This window comes from Pseudonaja textilis, chromosome 3, assembly GCF_049901715.1.
Source record: "Pseudonaja textilis isolate UNSWEBS1 chromosome 3, rPseTex1.2, whole genome shotgun sequence".
In the NCBI taxonomy this organism is placed as follows: Eukaryota; Metazoa; Chordata; class Lepidosauria; order Squamata; family Elapidae; genus Pseudonaja; species Pseudonaja textilis.
Genome location: NC_141992.1, coordinates 164,719,367 through 164,737,887, shown reverse-complemented (window position 1 = coordinate 164,737,887; position 18,521 = coordinate 164,719,367). Strand labels below are relative to the sequence as shown.

Below are 18,521 nucleotides of genomic sequence, written 5' to 3'. Positions count from 1 at the left end.
GTTAGATTTAGGCCCAGTTCTAAATTAAACGTTTCATCAAGTTTAATTCATTGGAATTACTTTTACAGTTGGAAACAAAATTGCTTAAATAAAACCTAGTTACTAATCAGTCTGTTTGGTTGTCACAAAGTTATTTTTCATCTTACAATCCCAAGCATGCTTAACCAAAGGGGGGGGGGGCGGAATACTAGAATCAATGGAGCACCTACAGACGTGGATAGGATTAAAAGGAACACTGGGTTTCATTTAACTGAATCAGTTTTAAATTCATGCACTTCAGCTTCAATTGGTTTGAATTGTATGAGAAAACAAATCTACAGTAGTAATTCAAATATATTTTTGAGGTAAACACGCCTTTACTTTTCCAATTTCTATCAATCTGAATGTAAAATATATGTAACCATCCTTACAAACACTGAAATGTCTACTTTCACCTAAAATAACGTCTACATTAAAAAAAACACCTAGCTTTATTCTGGAAAAACCAAACACTGCCAACGTGGTAAAGCTTTCTTTGGCATATTCTTGACAAGAACTATTGCCTGGTGCCTTATGGTGATAGTAATTAAAACATTTTTTGCATGTTGCAAAAGTTTTAGTTACCACAGTCCAGTTCATCCAGCAATTAAGAAAAGACTTCTCATTTTTGGACTGAAGCAATTTATTAAAGCTCAATTTATAAATACAGGGATGATGCAACTTAAAAATCCAGATGACCTTTCATAAACCTCAGCAGTTTGGATACATCAAGATTTCTGGTTCAAACATCCTTGGCAAATCAAATGTTTTAAACACTTGGCACAAAGTTTAAGTGAATGAGATTTTTAAGCATTTGAAAAGTAAACAGCACACATAACTTTTAACACAGGATGAATATTGTCGTGAAAAGATCACTGAAATAAATATGTGTTCTGGTACACATAGCATTGCAAAGTGAAAAGAAACAAGGTGCACATCTTTAAAAATAATAGTCAACTTGTAATACTCCAGCCATGTGAACAATTTTTACATCTTCTTAAGTAAACACTCTCTGCCAAAACTTTGCTCATTATCACAGGCTCAAATGTTCAGAACAAATAAAAACACAAGGAATATCAGAGCAATTTTTGCACATATCTAATTTCAGGAAGTCTACATTTCAAGTTTGCATGTTCTCTGGCTCAGAAGCAATGAAATAAAATAACATTTTTAAAAAATCCCTTTTAAGTGCCCTTCTTGATTTGTCTGAGTTTACAATCCAGTCTGCTTTCTGCCACCTGTTTCCCTTGCTGAAACCCAACCGAGCAATCTTCCAAACCTTGGTTGCCCATAGCAAAAGTTCTCCGAAGTTTGAAGTCCCAAAGAAACAATGTGGCATACAGATTTTCTCCCAATCTCCGAGTTCTCCCTGGTCACATTTCATTTCACCCTCCCGCCCCCGCCCCCACACCTTCTCGAGAAAAAAATGCGACCGTGTGTGTTAAACTTCGCTGAGGTCTCGGTTGCACTTAACTCCCCACACCAACCCCCTATTGACCACCATCCCCTCAGGGTGGCTGCAGCAAAGTCCGGCCAATGAAGTACTTTAACGGACGACGAAGGGATCGGACAGAAGTTCGTCTCTCTTTTAAGGCTTCTCCGTGCACTGTTTGCAGAGACTGGACGAGACGCTGTTGAAAATGGCACATTTTTCCGGGCAAGAGGTGGCGGGCGGCAAGCCGGCACTGAAAGGGTAGCCTGCCGCCGCCTGCTCATAGGCCCCGAGAGCCGGGTGCAAAGCAGCCGCTGCAGCCGCCGCGGCCGCCGCTGAAGAGGGCAGCGAGGCCGCCGAAATCGCCTGGCCCTGGTTGAGATAAGCGACAAGGCGGCGCATCTCGTCGAGGGCCTGCGCCTGCATCAGGATATAGTTCTTGGCCAGGAGAAGCGTGGCGATCTTGGAGAGCTTCCGCACCGAGGGACTGTGGGCGTAAGGGATGACGGCCCGCAGCTCGTCGAGCGCGTCGTTCAGGTCGTGCATGCGCCTCCGCTCGCGGGCGTTGATGTTGAGCCGCAGCGCCTTCTGCTCCTTGGACTTCTTGCCCCCGCCGCCGCCGCCGCTGCCGTGGTGGCTATTGGAGCAGGCGCCGCCCTCCGGCGCCTTGAGTAGGGCGCCCCCAGAGCTGACGACGACTCCGGAGCCGCTGCCTCCGCCGGGGCCCCGTAGCAGTAACTCGCAGCGCCCGTCGCTGTCGTCGTCCGGACTTTGCTCGCCGCCGCTGCTCTCGGCTACCGAGCTGCGGCTGGTCGTGCTCTGCCCGTACTTGACGCAGACCGAGCCGCCCAGCGGGTCCCCGGCCACCAGTGCCCCGGCCGCGCTTTCCCTCAGCAGCACCTCGGAGTCAGCCGGCTCGTAGCAGCTCAGAGGCGACGGCGCTTGCCGCGACTCGCGCTGCTGTTGCTGGTGGGCGGCCAGGTCGAGCCCCGGGGGTGAACGAAAGGCAGACTCCATTCTCTTGGCCGAGGCGCTGTAGCTCTTGTGGAACAAGTCTTCGTCTGTAGGCAGGTTTAGCGCCCTCTCCATAGTTCCGACCGGCGGGTTCCCCTCCTCCAACTCCTCCCTCTCCCGCGCCCCCTCCCCCGCTCTGGTCCTTCAACGCCCCGGGTCGGGGGCTTGCCTGGGTCGAGGTCCTCTCCCCGAGAGCGCGGCTCCCCGTTCTGCCCCTGTCACCTTCTTCTCCCCGCTGTTCCAGTGTCTCGGAGGCAGGCCGCTTTGGCGCGCGTTCTTTCTCTCTTCCCCTCAGTGCGCGTCTGTCTCGCTCGTCGCCTCGCTTGCTCTCAGCGCTTCTGTCCTACCACCAGCCCGCGCAGGGCTTAAAGGCATTGTGAGCTGCCAGCGGGCTCTCGGCACCTTTTCTCTTGCTCGGATTCACCTTCGGGAGATTCCCCGGACCCATCAAGTGAGAGAGAAAAGAGGCAAAGAAGAAAGCGAGCCGGAGCGCTCTCTACTCACTCACTCGCTCGCTGAAGGCGGCGGCGGCGGCGGCAGCAGCGGCGGCGGCTGCTAGTACTCCCGCTGTTGCTGTTGCTGTTGCTGCCGCCACCGCCGCCGCTGCTAACTGCCGCCACCACAGACGGGGGAAGTCTTTTACCTCATTATCTCGCGGAGAAGGTTATTATGAAGAAGCCTCGCCTGTTGGGACCGAGCTTTCTACCCAATCAGGTTAACGTTTTAATTAATAGGATTAAAACGGTAACAAACGAGCCCAGGCGCTAGGCTTGGCCCTGAGTCTGGAGAGTTTGCATTTCACACCGGTCTGGAGGAGGAGGAGGAGGAGACAGGCGGTAGCTCACGCTTTATAAAAGGCTCCTGCTCCATTATTCTCCCTGCCATCTGTGGGCACAGCTTCACGCATATGTTTGCAAGGCGTTGGGTCCTATTAGGAAGCCAACAACTGCCTTTACAGCCTGACAGGTGTGGCGACTTTCACTCCTCAATGAGCACATTTAAAAGCCCGGGCTGGGGCGAAGGAGGATGCTCTTTCCCTCCTTCAGCAAATTACGGGGCGGCGATGGGGGGGGGAGGGAGGGGTGGGGGGGCGATCTTGCTTGCACACTTCGCCCCTCCACCCACCCACCCACGAAGACTGGCTGCCAGCGGACTTCAGCGAACTTTGCGCCGTCGCCAGACTGACGTTCGGCCGCGCCAACCTTCTTCACGCCCCGCTCCTCTTTCTGCGAAGGAGGAGGTGGACCTGCTTGCTAGTCATCCGACTTCACCTTGGCCTCAACCCATTTATCTCGCTGGGGTTCACTTCAAGCGCGTTTCTTTCGCTCCCTCTTTTGGGCAAGACGTTTCCATCTTTTCCTCAAAACTCTCCCCCCCGCACACACACACACATTTGTCCCCTTTCCCAGAGTCATCGCAGTCTCTCTGTTTTCTATATGGAGCGGATGTACAATTAACAGTTAAGCTTTTAATTAATTAATGGGGGAGTTGATCCCCTCCACCTCCTCCCGCCCACAACTTTCAAATCACTTTCTAACCAACGAGAACTTGGAGGCCAGCCAAATTTATTCTAAACTCCTAATTTAGTAGACACCCCGCCTCTCAGAATTGTGAGACCAATTCTGTCGCCTAGCTCTGAAGTTACAGGTGTTTTATTAGTGTGACTTTCTACATAGGTATTATTTTTGAAGGGCAGGATTTCTTTCATTTTAGGAGAAAGTTGTATCTCAGTACTCTTTGGAACCCTGAGTGTGAAATGAAATGTTTACTTTATTTAAGATTTATATCTTTATTCTGTGACTCTGCACTCTTTCTGAGTGGCTGGTGTGGAACAATAAAGTCTTGGAGCCAAATCCTATATCTAGTGTGTAACCCATCTGATCCCCACCATGGAACACAAACCACTTTTATTTTTATTTCATGCTCTTTCTTTAAGGGAGGATTTTCTCTCCTTTTTCTCACTTTTTATGACATCATCGAAGAATATTTCTAATGCTTTCATCAGATCTTATGTGATAGAATAACCAAAGGTTATGAGATGTTCAGTTTCTCTGGTTTCATTAAAAAAAAAAATCCTTTAATTGTGTCTTTCTCAGTTGGCCCCAGGTGCTGGACTCTTTTCATTACATTTTGCTCTAATGTGATGAAATTCTAATTTTCTCTTACCATATGGTTAAATTTCCCCACTGAGAATTAGTTGAAAAAGAAGAAATAATCTATTAATCTCTGTAATAGATTCACAAATGAGGTTTGCCACAGAACCTTGCTTTTGAATGGCAGCATGAGAACAGTTGGGTGTCTTGTTTTAGCAAAGGAGGCGACAGCCGACTCTGTCTGGGTTTTTCACCTGGAAGAGGAGAAGAAGCCAAGCATCAATAAAACCTCGCTAGCTTGCAACAACGGAGGGCAGAGCTTTCCCCTCTAGTTCGGACTCCGTGAACATGGGAGTCGCTATTGAAGCCATATCCTGAATAAGGAACAAGATAAACTTATCAAAAAGCCTTCTGCTTCTCTTGTAGCGCTGAACCCACTCACATTAAGGCACTGGCCCTGAATCCTATTCGGCTGTCTCTGTCCATTGGGTTTTCTTAGAAAACCACTCCATTTTCACTAGGATCCTAAAACTGAGGTTTTGTTCCCTGCATCCTATACTACCTCCAACATGCATGCAGGATCACGATTTGCTTCTGCGACTTGATTTTGGGTAGAGAAGCACTTTGCCGGGGAATCACCTCTGAAAAGTGGGGGAGTTTCATCAATTTCAGTAGAGGATTTCCTTGTAGTAATGGAGCTGAGTGATTGACGCTGATTCACTCTTTGAGCAGGTGGATCTGTCCAAATGGAGAAGGCAAGGGCATGCCTTAAATAATGAGATTTGCGGGAGGAGGTGTCTCCCAGGTTTCTCCTTATTGGTCCATTCCCTAAGGTGGTCATTGGCTTCCTCCTCAAACACACGGAATTCCCCCCTTCCTACCTCCCACTCCCTCAATTACCTGTCCGACTCTGCCTTTCCAACCCCGACAACCGCCTCTCCGTTTGGCAATACCCGCTGGTCTTGCCTCCCATCAGACGTTCAAGTTTTCGCTAAACTTCTCTGTTCAACCCATCCCTAGAAACAGGGTATGGTCCTCAATTCAATCTTTTTCCCCCCCCCCAAGAGATGTCGTTTCCACGGTTGCAGTGTTTTTGCTAAAGTCTCTGAAGAATGAGAGCTGTTTAATAGTCCCCCCAAGTTTAGCTTGAAAGTCGGTAGAATTTATAGATGGTTTAAATGCGGGGTTTATAAAAAAATACCCGAGGAAGGGTCTTTGTGGTTTATGCAGTCATAAACTTTTGCTGATTGCTTCTGGGAAGTTGTCAGGCTTTTAAAACTGCGTTTCACTTATGGTGCAATGAAAACACATCTGCCCAACGTCTCGTTACCTGACTTAATGTAACTCAGCCCCATGTCGTTGCCGAAATCAAATGCCCACTTTTTCATTACCTCTACTGCGAGCCACTGAGTCTTTACGGCGAACAAGGGAAGCCTCTAACAAATCAAGCAACTTGATCATTATGTCGAAGAAACGTAAACTGCCGGTGAACTTTCCTAGACTGCGGGGCGGTACTTCAATTTGCAATTGTGGCCGGCAGGCGAGGCTGGGAGAATTATGTAGCGTTACAAAAGTAGGAAATTCAAGTCAAGGAAATTCAAGTATCTTCTAGACAGGCTCTGGTCTGCCCTGACGTTTGGCTTGGCTAAAAGGAGGCCACTGGAGCTGGGCGTGGGACGGGTGGGGAGGCTGACCTTTACAGATTTAAAGGCAGCGTTTAGGCTCCAATCCTTTCCATCCTTTCAATATTAACAATATGGCATGTCACTAAAAGAGCACCTGATTAATGGACGGGAAGCCCAACTGGTGTTTAAAATAGGTCTCTTGCCATCTACTTCAGACTGTTTTTATGTTCTTAGTATCTTTTCTGTGTTTATTCTAGAAACTTGGTGTCCCATATCAGCTAATTCAGAATTGTGTGTTTGTATCTTTATAAAGGTAAAATTACTTCTGCTTATGAAAAGAGTCATCAGTATGTCATTGCATCCACAGTAAGGGTTCCAAATCCCCTCCAATAACATATCAGCCAAAGAATAAGATTTCCCCCTTTACCCACAAGTGAACAGGACAATGAGATATCAACGCATAACATTTGTCAATATGTATATCAGACTCCTGTAGATTACTCCAGTGAATTCAGCTCATATGCTGAATTAATTCTTAGGAAGGAAGGGAAGGAAGGAAGGAAGGAAGGACGAAGGAAGGAAGGAAGGAAGGAAGGAAGGAAGGAAGGAAGGAAGGAAGGAAGGAAGGAAGGAAGGAAGGAAGGAAGGAAGGAAGGCAGTGTCTTTTTGAAATCAAGAGGTATTATTTATTTTGGAACCTTTGAGCCAATCTTAACTTCTGGTGCTTACACTAGTTTCTGTCGTTTTCTTGGCAAGATTTTTAGATAGTAGCTTGCCATTTTCTGTTTATAGGGCTGAGAGAGAGTGACTAGCCTAAGGTCACCCACTTGGCCTCATGCCTTAAGGGGACTAGAACTCATGATCTCCAGATTTGCTGCAGGTTAAATGATAGTCAAGAAACACCTCATAACAGTTCAATAGATTATTGAACTGTCTGCAGGTTCAGACTAAGATCACAATACTCCTTTTGCAGTTTCACTATGATATCAGATAGTTGAGTATTTTAAAATAACAAAAACATTACCACATATTACCAATAGTCTGGAAGTCATCCTTCTCATCTATACAATCTCCCACGAGTGTATGATTAACCATAGTACAAGAGCACAGCATATTTTATAAAAATTAAAGAGCTTCAGAGCAACAGGTTCTATTCCAAAATCTCTACATAATTTGGAAAACATTCATAATTTGACACATCCACAACAAGTAACAAAATAAATAATAGATTCAGTCTTTTATCTTCTTTTTCTAAGAGAATTTTATTTCATCTGGTCATTATCTGACCTAATAATCTCGATTCCTTTTTCAACAGCTTAAATGAAATGTGGCATTCCTAGTTTTATCACGTTTATTTACAGAAGCACTACTGATATCTGAAGAAAATTAGCATATCTAAAACTAGCCAGATCTCCAGTCTTATTCCCAAGTACAGTTAAGGTTAGAGTGTTTGATATCTAAATCTGTGAGTTTACTGAGATGGGCTTTAAATAAAACACTGAGATTTAATTTCAGTTTTCATTCAGATGCAACTTAATCTCCTTCTTCCTGCAGATTATACTAACTACAGCATCTTGGGGAATCAAATGCTGACACTTTTTGACCTGACCCAAAGTCAGCTGGGATTAATACTGAGCTCTTCTATCCATTTTCTTGGGAAGATTTCATTTTGCACATCTGAATCAGCAGGCTTAGGATCTGGATCCACCTTTCATAGAAGCTGAAGAAACAAGTGCATTGACACAAGAGTAATTGATTTCCGGCCAGTAAGGTGTAGGATTGGATTGGGGCCAGAAACAACGGTCCTTTTGCCTGCTTACACAGATAGAGAGTGGGTAGCAGAGAGAAAAGAGAAACCTTCAAGGAACCCATCCCCATCATTGGGACCCTTTGGGACCTATCCTCATCAACTTTGTCTTCACTAGAGTCCACAGCCAAATGTTACCTGGGGCGAAAGCTGACGGACAAAAGCTGGCCGTGAGAAAATGACAGCGCCAAATAAACGTTCGAGCGCACTTTCCTCCGGTCACTTTCACTTACGTTTCAAATAGAATACAAAGCAATGGCCTTTGCTCATCGACGTCTTTGAGACACAGAAGAAAAGTTGCAGAGGGTCACAGGAAAGTCACCACAGGAAAGGGCGAAGCCAAAAGTTGCGTGGCTCTAAGGGGTTTCCTTTTTATCTGCCCCTCTAAATGGACTGCGTCTATATGATCCTGAAGTTAAAATCAACGTCCCCTTATCCAAACTTCAAATCACGGTGTCAACATAGGAAAGAGAGATTCGACGGCAGAGCAATTCTCAAGTAGATAGAGAAATAAAACTTTGGAAGCCAGACACGATTTTTTTTTTTTTTTGCAAAAGCATTTCAGCAGTCAATCCACCAAGAACTCAAAAAGAACTCCCTGGTTTTATGCTAATTCGCATTTCCCGCCCCCAGGGAGCACAAATCCACACCAGAAAGACAAGCGAGCCTATAAAGTCATCCAGAAACAAGATCCGCTGAAAAGTTTACTGCGTTGATGTCCCTGTCGGAAGCAGTGAGACTCTGGTTGGCTTCTAGATCTGATGAAAATTCTCGCGACTCCCTTTGTGTGGAAATGGCCGGAAGAAAGCGATGGAGGCAACCTGACAGAGGTTGGGAAAGTAAGAACCGACACACAGGTCGAAAAGTCTCCATCTCACTATTGTCAGAGGTCATTTATCTACAATTTTTGCCCCTTCTTTAAAGCAACGATGAATAAAAGAATCAAGTTTAAGGACATTCTGCAGATCACTCATATACAAAAATGCATTAGTTCAAGTAGAAAATCACAATAGATAAAGCCCCCAGATGGCTACATTTGCCCAGGGCTTATAAATGGGATGAGTCACAAAGTGTTTCCTTTTTTAATCTCTCTCCTACAGCTAATCACCTTCATCTTCTCTGTAGTATATACAGAGAAAGGTATGCATTATCCATGTGTTGGTAAACATAAAGGAAGGTCTTGAGTCAATGACATGCATTTCTATAGGAAGACACTGAACTATTATCCCGCTCCTCTCTTTCTCTCCCCCTCCTTCCCCCTCTCTCCAAGAGGACACACAAGTTCATTCACACATAGACCCACAAACAGCCTGAAGATAACACACAATGGAAATAACATGCTGTTGCATTTTTGTTTTAAAATATTTAGAGATTATCTGCTTATTTTTAGTCTACTATCCCTACTGTTAAGTGCAGAAATGGGCACCTTTCAGTTCATATTAAAATTGCACAGTAGCATTTTTCTTTTTAAAATGTCTGTGAGAAAGAAACTTGGGTGTAGGATGTGCCTAGAGTCTCTTCTTATATATAAGTTCCAGCCTACAATTTAAAATCCACAGCTCCATCTCCTGGAAAAACGAGAGAATAGTTTCATTTAAAGGAGGCAATATATTATAAGACATCTCTACTAAAGTTCATTTACTGATCTTTTTTTTTTAAACCAAGTTTCATTTTGTTTCACATTTTAAAACACATTATTCTGACTATAGAGAATGTTGTATTATTTAACTCATAGAGACTTTCCCCACTTGCACCAAACATACACTGGTAACTTTCCCTGCAATCTTGCTTGCAGCTCATCTACAACCTATGAATGAGATATTATTGAGACAGTCTTAAATCGTATCATTTGTTTATCATTGTAAGAAAGCATAATATGCAACTGTGACATCATTTGTCTTCACAGTTTGGTTTGTGAAGGCAGCATCTGAAACTCCTGAACTGCTAATCAGTACTGAAGTATTTTTCCAATATTTCCAAATGTACATTTTTTTTAAAATGAGCAATTAAAAACAATACTTTTTATTTTATGTTTATTTTATTTTTAAATTTAAAAGTTTACAATAGAAAGATAGCATCAGTTTAGATTTGCAGTTTTGAATTGATGGTGCACTCTTATTTTACTTATGAATTGGCTATTATCATTGTAATAGAAAGATCGACCAGTATAAATTCCTTATCATCAAAGATTAATGCTGTGATAAAAACCTGAGCTTCTTAAAAATACCTTTTATAATATGTTCTTGTTTCTTTTTTAAATTTTTATTTCTGAGTTTGTATTTTTTTAATGTATACAGAAACAATTAAGAAAAGACCCTAAGTTGTCCTGAGTTATGCAAATGCCATTTATATCAACAATGACCAAGGACAACTAAAAGTTGACTACAACCTATTAAGCTTTGCCACCCATCACTTTGAAGTCAACTGGCTGGCAGTTATTATCAATAGAAGACAGAGGCTTGGTTAGAGACTGGCAGTAGGAACACCAACTCTCATACCAGTTGAATATGATTTTCTGCAATTTCAAGGATGTTTGGATGGCACTTCACCACAATAGTACATCCATCAAGGCTGTACCTCCTGATTCCCCTAAAAAGAGCCTTCTGCAACAGATGTCAATACCCAACATTCTCAGCTATGGCTATGAAACCTGACAATTCTGGAAGCTGAAGATCATATTTCTGGAAGGTGTTCTAGTTAGGAATGAAAAACAAACCAGGACACATTGGGGCCAAGTAACATCTGGGTTTGTTATGGAGGCTTGTTTCCCTTGTTAGTCCCATTGTCCTGTTATTTCTTGTGAGAGTCTATTTCATGTTGCGTGGCTGCTTGTATGCAAATATGGATCCAACACCCTAAGCCTGAAAAAATATAATGTCCTTGCCCAGTATCTTGTGTAAATTATTAATAATGGCTTAGAGTGGTGTAAACTTTATGTGACAACTATTGGTGTTAGCGTTATTTTGTTGCAGTGGTTTATTCTTTTAATAGTTCCTCCCTGGGAACTGATGTAATTATACTAATTAGTTGATTGATCTTGTTAGATTGGTAGTTCAGTTTCCTAAATGGTTTAATTCTGTCAATTTACATCTCTGTCAATTGGGTCAAAACAGTAGAAGATAGATTTGATGGTTTGTTTTAGATGGAAGCTTACCTTGTAGTGCTAATAGAGATTCATTTCCATGGGTCCAGAAGATGCAAATGTCATGAATGAATCTCAAGTAAAAGACAGAGGGTCACAGTGTTATTGTTGACATATTTAGTTCCAGCAATCAGCTCAGGGACATATCCGAATGAGAATGAACTATGTAATCAGGAATAATATCACGGTATACTGTAATAGTGTAAACGTATACATTTAGAAATAATTGCATTTTAAAAAGTCCTGCTGAAGAAGAACCAGCAACAAAATGTTATAGTGTCCCAAACCTAGGTAATCAGCATTCCATGACTGGTGAACAAGCTATTTATTGTGATATTGTTGCGATATCATGACACATCAGTAGGAAGTCACGTACACAGACAACCCAATACACATACAATACATATATAGGGCGACACTATAGGAACAGCAACGTGCAAAACCTGAGTTGGCAATAGCATAAGGATTAGCCATATATGGCAATGTTTCCTGTTCCTGTATAAAACCTGGGTCAGATAAGGATTAGCCATATATGGCAATGTTTCCTGTTCCTGTATAAAACCTGAGTCAGATAAGGATTAGCCATATATGGCAATGTTTCCTGTTCCTGTATAAAAACCTGAGTCAGCTATAGCATAAGGATTAACCATATATGGCAGTGTTTCCTGTTCCTGTCTAACCTCATGTAACCTAACCACCCCCACCCCCCCTGCTTGCTGCACAATAAAAGAGAGGTGCGTAGTACTATCTGGGCTTCCTCTCACCAAAAGAAACCTTTGTATCGCTGTCATCTTTGCCATCAAGAGGAGCCCGCCCAGGCAGTCTGCCTGGGTGCAGGTCGTCAGCTGATTCATCCTGGTACTGGGACCCGCAACTCATCAACTGGTGACCCCGACGTGATCGTCTCAACGATACGTCCCCAACAAGGCGTGATTCTTGTCTAGGAATACGCTTCCTTCACTCCTGTACCTACGCACCTGGAATAGGCTTCGCGCATCGTAAGTATGGGCTCCTCACTTTCTCAAGTTCAGCTCAAGCATAGGGATGAACTTCTCTCTTTAGTGAAGAAGGCAAATTATTTGCAAAAGGCTAACGGCACAAATGTATATCCTCTGTCAAAAAAGTATTTGAATGATTTTTTGAGTTATGTTCAACAACACTGCCCCGCGTATCCCGCGGAAGGCACTCTTAAACGTTCCACTTGGGAACGGATGGGGAAATGGATGCATGAACCACCTAGGGCTCCGCCTCAGATTATTTGTTCTTGGCGTGCCATTATGGCTGCTCTTAATATTCTCTTTCCTGATGATTCTATCCAGTCTTCCTCAGACCCACCTTCTGCTGAACTCTGTCCTGTTGCTGCCTCAGCACCTCCACCCTACTCCCCCCCACCCCTTGACTCTTCTCCAAATCCCTCTTCTCTGTTGCCTCCTTCCTCCATGGTGACAGATCCTCCTGTCCGTAATGCCTTTCAGTCGGCTTTGGCAGAAGGAAAACTATCTGCAGATGATCTTTCTTGTTTCCCTATGATTCTTCAAACCCCTGCTGCTGGGGGTAATCCTGTCCCTCATTATACTCCATTGGAGTGGGCTTTGCTAAAGGAATTAAAAACTGCTGCTTCTAAGTATGGCATTCCAGTCGTACAACTCTTCAGACCTCAGCCCAAAAAGCAGAATTAGCAGCCGTCATCTTAGCCTTGGAAAAATTTCCTCACATCCCAATCAATCTTATCTCTGACAGCTTGTATGTCACTCAAGTAGTATTTCACATATATGGCTCTTATCTTTCCCCCTCTGTAGAGACTTCCCTTTTAAAACTGTTCTCTTGCTTACAGCAGCTCATTACTGCTCGTCAACACCCTTTTTTTATTGCTCACATTCGGAGTCACCAGCAACTTCCGGGATACCTCTCCGAGGAAAATGTCAGAGCCGATACTGCTTGCCAACAGGTTTTTGCTGCTCAAACACAACCTGCCTCCTTAACGGCAGGAGAAAGTCATGCTTATTTTCACCAAAATAAAAAGGCTCTGGTCAAACAATTTGGCATTACCATGGCTGAAGCAATTGCCATCATCCAACAATGCCCCACATGCAGTCTCCAAGCGAAAGCTATCCCTCAAGGGGTTAACCCCAGGGGACTTCAGGCATGTGATACGTGGCAAATGGATGTTACTCAATATCCTCCTTTTGCCCCATGGAAATATCTTCATGTTACTATAGATACTTATTCAGGATTCATATTGGCCACGCCCCAAAGGGGCGAAAATGCAAAACAGGTAATCAACCACTGTATTCGAACCTTTTCAGTGTTGGGATGTCCAAAAATACTAAAAACGGATAATGGACCTGCCTACACAAGCTCTGCTTTTTCAGAGTTTTGCCATCATTGGTCCATTAACCACAAATTTGGAATTCCTTTCAATAGCCAAGGGCAAGCTATTGTAGAAAGGGCAAACCAAACGCTTAAACAAGCCCTTGATCGGTACACGGGGTCAAAAGGGATTAGCCCCCCCAACCTCCCGACACTGCAAAATCTGTTAAATGTCTGTTTGTATGCTCTTAATTTCCTTAACCTCACTGGAAACCCTCCCTCGTCTGCTGTGTCTCGTCATTTCACTAAACCCTCTCTCCCCACTGCAAGACCACTTGTCTATTACAGGCAACTCCCAGATCCAGCTTGGAAGGGTCCTGCTGAACTTATCACCTGGGGGCGAGGCTACGCTGCAATTCAGTTACCTGAAAAAGTTCTCTGGATTCCTGGTCGCTGTGTGCGCCCTTGCCACACCTCCCCACCTGATCAGCCACAACCCAACACAGACCCTCTGGATCTCCACTGGCTGAAGCTCCATGATGAATAACTGCTTCCTCTTCTTCACTGCATTATTTTCTTCCTTTTTCCTACAAACATTGCCTGCAAACCCCCTCAATCTACACCAGCCAGGACAATATATGATGCCTACGATCGTGTCTTATTTTCCATCAGCAACACCACTCACCCATACACCTGGTGGCCTACCCTCAAAGCTGACGTCGGACAGATATTGGTAGGCCTCACCGCCTACACCAGCACGACCGAGACACCCACACCTTCTCCAGGATTCGTCCATTGCTATCAATTTTACTCCATGTAATCCCATGTATATTCTGTTTTCAGTGGGAGGGAAAAGGCTGACTACACGGTGGGAGGCGGGTCTTACCTGGGGAATCCGGATTTATGCTGATGGGTACGACTATGGCAATACCTTTACCATAAAACTCATCATTGAGCGGCCTGCTATCCAAGTAGGTCCCAATAGAAACATATCCCAGGTAGAATATAGTCCAGGCCATACAGTTCCCCAACCTTTGCTACGGTTAATAAATTCCAGTTACCTCCTCCTCAATGCCAGCAACCCTGCAATTACCAATGATTGTTGGCTGTGTCTTAATGCAGCCCCCCCTTACTATGAGGCCGTTGGTAGCACCACCAATTTCACTGCCCAAAAATCACCTTCATCTTGTCGTTGGTCACAAGGTACTCAAACCATTGGTAACATTATAGGGACGGGATATTGCCTGGGAAATGTACCTAACACCACAAGTCATCATTGTAACCAGACTTACTTATGGCTCAATGGTATTTCTAGGGCACTTTGGAGTACTGGTGGGAATTTCACTACTGTTTTTCAGAATTTGTATTTTGTTCCAGACAACAATTCATGGTGGGCCTGTGAGAAGAATGTTGTTTCTATGCTGATCATACCGGCTTAGTACAAGATTCATTAGATAAATTAAAAGAGCGATTGGAATTACGCAAAAAAGAAAGGGAAGCAGGTAACACTTGGTATCATAATATGTTTAATTTCTCCCCATGGCTCACAACACTTCTTTCCTCAATTGCTGGACCATTAATATTGCTCCTATTGCTGTGTGCCATGGGCCCTTGTGTATTTGGGAAAATAATGCAATTCCTCAAAAAACGACTAGCCATTATTGATACTGAGATTACCAACATAAACATGCTTGTAAGAATAAGGTCTGAGATCAACACTCCAGCAGAAAAAAGGTCTCTATTGGCATTCACTTCGGACTCGGAGGAGAACGAAGATGAATACCCAGAAAAAGGAGACGGCCCTCGCATTCTGATATGCCGGCAGGACTTGGACTCAGAAGAGAACTAGATTCTGCAGCATAAAAGAATAGAGGTGCATCAAAATAATAAAAAACAGAGGAGATGTTGCGATATCATGACACATCAGTAGGAAGTCACGTACACAGACAACCCAATACACATACAATACATATATAGGGCGACACTATAGGAACAGCAACGTGCAAAACCTGAGTTGGCAATAGCATAAGGATTAGCCATATATGGCAATGTTTCCTGTTCCTGTATAAAACCTGAGTCAGATAAGGATTAGCCATATATGGCAACGTTTCCTGTTCCTGTATAAAAACCTGAGTCAGCTATAGCATAAGGATTAACCATATATGGCAGTGTTTCCTGTTCCTGTCTAACCTCATGTAACCTAACCCCCCCTGCTTGCTGCACAATAAAAGAGAGGTGCGTAGTACTATCTGGGCTTCCTCTCACCAAAAGAAACCTTTGTGTCGCTGTCATCTTTGCCATCAAGAGGAGCCCGCCCAGGCAGTCTGCCTGGGTGCAGGTCGTCAGCTGATTCATCCTGGTACTGGGACCCGCAACTCATCATGATATATTATCTTTTGAGGTTTTGTTTTGAAATTATGCTTTTTAAACTTCTCCAAACCCATATGCGTGTGTATGTGTACTTGTGTATGGTGCTTTTTATTTACCCAGGGATCAGAATTTACTTTTCACTTTGGGAATAAAATATACAACCATGTCAAATGCATCCATGCTTCCAAATATCAGAGAGATTCTTAGGCTTTCAAGTTAGGATCATTATAAACTCTATAAAATCATGTTACATGTTTAATAATTTGCTGCCAACATTCAATTTAAAATGTGATAAAAGAAACAGAGTTGTCTCCGAATCACTGTTCAATATCTGCAAAACGTAAATAAAATTTTCTTGGAAATGTTACTATTTTTAAGAAATAAAATTAGCTATATTTTTTCTCATGTCACCTCCTAGTGATTTATTAACTAATGCAAATAAATGTGTAGAATCTCTGATTATTTCACTAAATATGTATTGGAATATTTTAGTATATCAAATATATATATATTGCCAGACATCCGATTGTCAGCTTTACATTTCAAGAAGTGTTATGAGCAATTCAGGAAATGTAAAATGTTTCTGTCTAGTTCGGCTCTGAGTCCAATGTAACTTGGAAAAATAATTTATTGAAAATTTTAAATCTTGTCTGACTCAACTAACTTTTGATTTAAATGTATGTGCTTCCACTTATGGCAATGAACTGTGGTGAACGCTGTCTCCTTCCTTTTTCCAGAATTAGATTTTGCAGTTTATAGCACCTACTTGGAAAGCAGGAGAATATTTTTCTCTGAAGGACATAAGCAAGTGAGCATCAGAGAAAAAAAGTCTTAGTTTTACAGCAAACTTCCCCAACTTCACTCTTTCCAGGCATGCTTCCTTGACTCACATAATGTCTGGCCAGCATAATCAAAGTTAAAAAGTTCCATCCTAACATATATCATATCATATTTGGCTGACAGCAATAATGTTTTCCTGCATTTTCAAGTCACAATAATGGGAAGATATATTCTATCTTTATGTCTTTTGTTTTTATTGAACCTGGTTGATAATTTCACAAAAAAGGAAACCTATTTTAAAATTGTTTTTGTTAGAATAAGAGAGTATTGGTGAACTGTTTATGTGTTGCATGTAGGCAAAGATATATATGGAGCATTATATAGATATTCTACTTTTTATCTGATGACTGCTTCTCCAGTTTGTCTGCAATCTCTCTAGCTTCCCATGATTCAATTATCAACCAGGTTCAATAAAAACAAAAGACATAAAGATAGAATATATCTTCCCATTATTGTTTGAAACAGAAAATTCAGAGAACACAACAAATAAGAAAAGAAGTGATGAATGTTTGGGCTGGAGGGCTGTAGTTCTACTTTTTTGTGTATGTCTATGTCCTGATGCAGTGGTTGGCATCTTCAGAGTAACAGAATAACAGAATAATAGAGTTGGAAGGAACTTGGAGGTCCTTGAGTCTAGTCTAGCCCGCTGCACAAGCAGGAGACTCTATATCATTCCAGACAAGTGGATGTGCAGTTTCTTCTTAAAAGCCTCCAGTGTTGGAGCACTGGAGGCAAGCCGTTCCACTGGTTAATTGTTCTCACTATAATGAAATTTCTCCTTAGTTCTAATTTGCTACTCTCTTTGATTACACTATTTCTTGTCTTGCCTTCTGGTGCTTTGGAAAATAGATTGATCCCCACTTCTTTATGGCAGCTCCTTAGATATTGGAACACTGCTAGTTCTTCTTTTCACTAGACTAGACAAACCCAATTCCTGCAATTGTTCTTCATATGTTTTAGCCTTCAGTCCCCTAATCATCTTTGTTGCTCTTTTCTTCATTCTTTCCAGAGCCAAATAGACTCAAGTAAGCTAATCAGATGGTTAATTGTCTTTCTTACAAATAATCTTACTGTATAGTTCATAACAATTAGTAAGAATTTCAGCAAATGAAACTAAATTAATTTTGGAAAAAAAATCTGCACTTGACTTCTGGACAGCTGTTGGGGCATCTGGCTAGTCACACATACTCGGAAGCTTAATTGAAATCCTTACCTAGAATTAAACTGAAAATAACTGTGTGCCATTTGAAATGTATATCTGTGTTTAGATTTGATAAAAAAATTAAAACATCAAAAGCAAATTTGTTCAAATGTTGATCCTTTGAATGTGTGGTATTTTGCTCTATACAATTCTGAATTAATATGCTATTTTGGAATTGAGGATTGAAGTCCAACATATCCAGAGAGTTGGAGAACTTGCTGTAGACTAACATTTTTACAACAAAAAAGACAGTAGGAGAAAAAGCAGGACAGATTTGTGATGGGACAGCTTTATTTGATGACATTCATCTAATAGCATACATACTGTTACAAGGAATAGAGTAATTCTTGGTTAAATAAGATAAATATAATTAAGATATGTACAGATAGTCCTATGTCCACAATTGAGTCAAAAATTTATTTTGCCAACTGAGACATTTGTTAAGTGAATTTTACCTCATTTTACAACCTTTTTTGACACAGTTGTTAAGGCAATCACTGCAGTTGTTAAATTAATAACATGGTTACTGGCTTTCCATTGACTTTGGTTGTCAGAAGGTGGCAAAAAGAGATCACATGACCTTCTGTAACCATCATAAATATGAGTCAGTTGCCAAGTGGCTAGAGTTCGGTCACGTGGCCATTGGGATGCTAGAATGGTCATACATGT

The 18,521-nt window shown here is 42.5% G+C and overlaps 1 protein-coding gene across 1 annotated transcript; it reads right to left on the bottom strand.

The window, feature by feature from the left end:
- Positions 1–455: 455 nt before the first annotated feature.
- BHLHE22 (basic helix-loop-helix family member e22) lies at positions 456–3,442 on the bottom strand. The gene has a single exon (XM_087931309.1). It carries the CDS (start codon positions 2,537–2,539, stop codon positions 1,607–1,609), a length of 933 nt encoding a protein of 310 aa, XP_087787435.1. The 5' UTR covers positions 2,540–3,442; the 3' UTR covers positions 456–1,606.
- Positions 3,443–18,521: the final 15,079 nt, after the last annotated feature.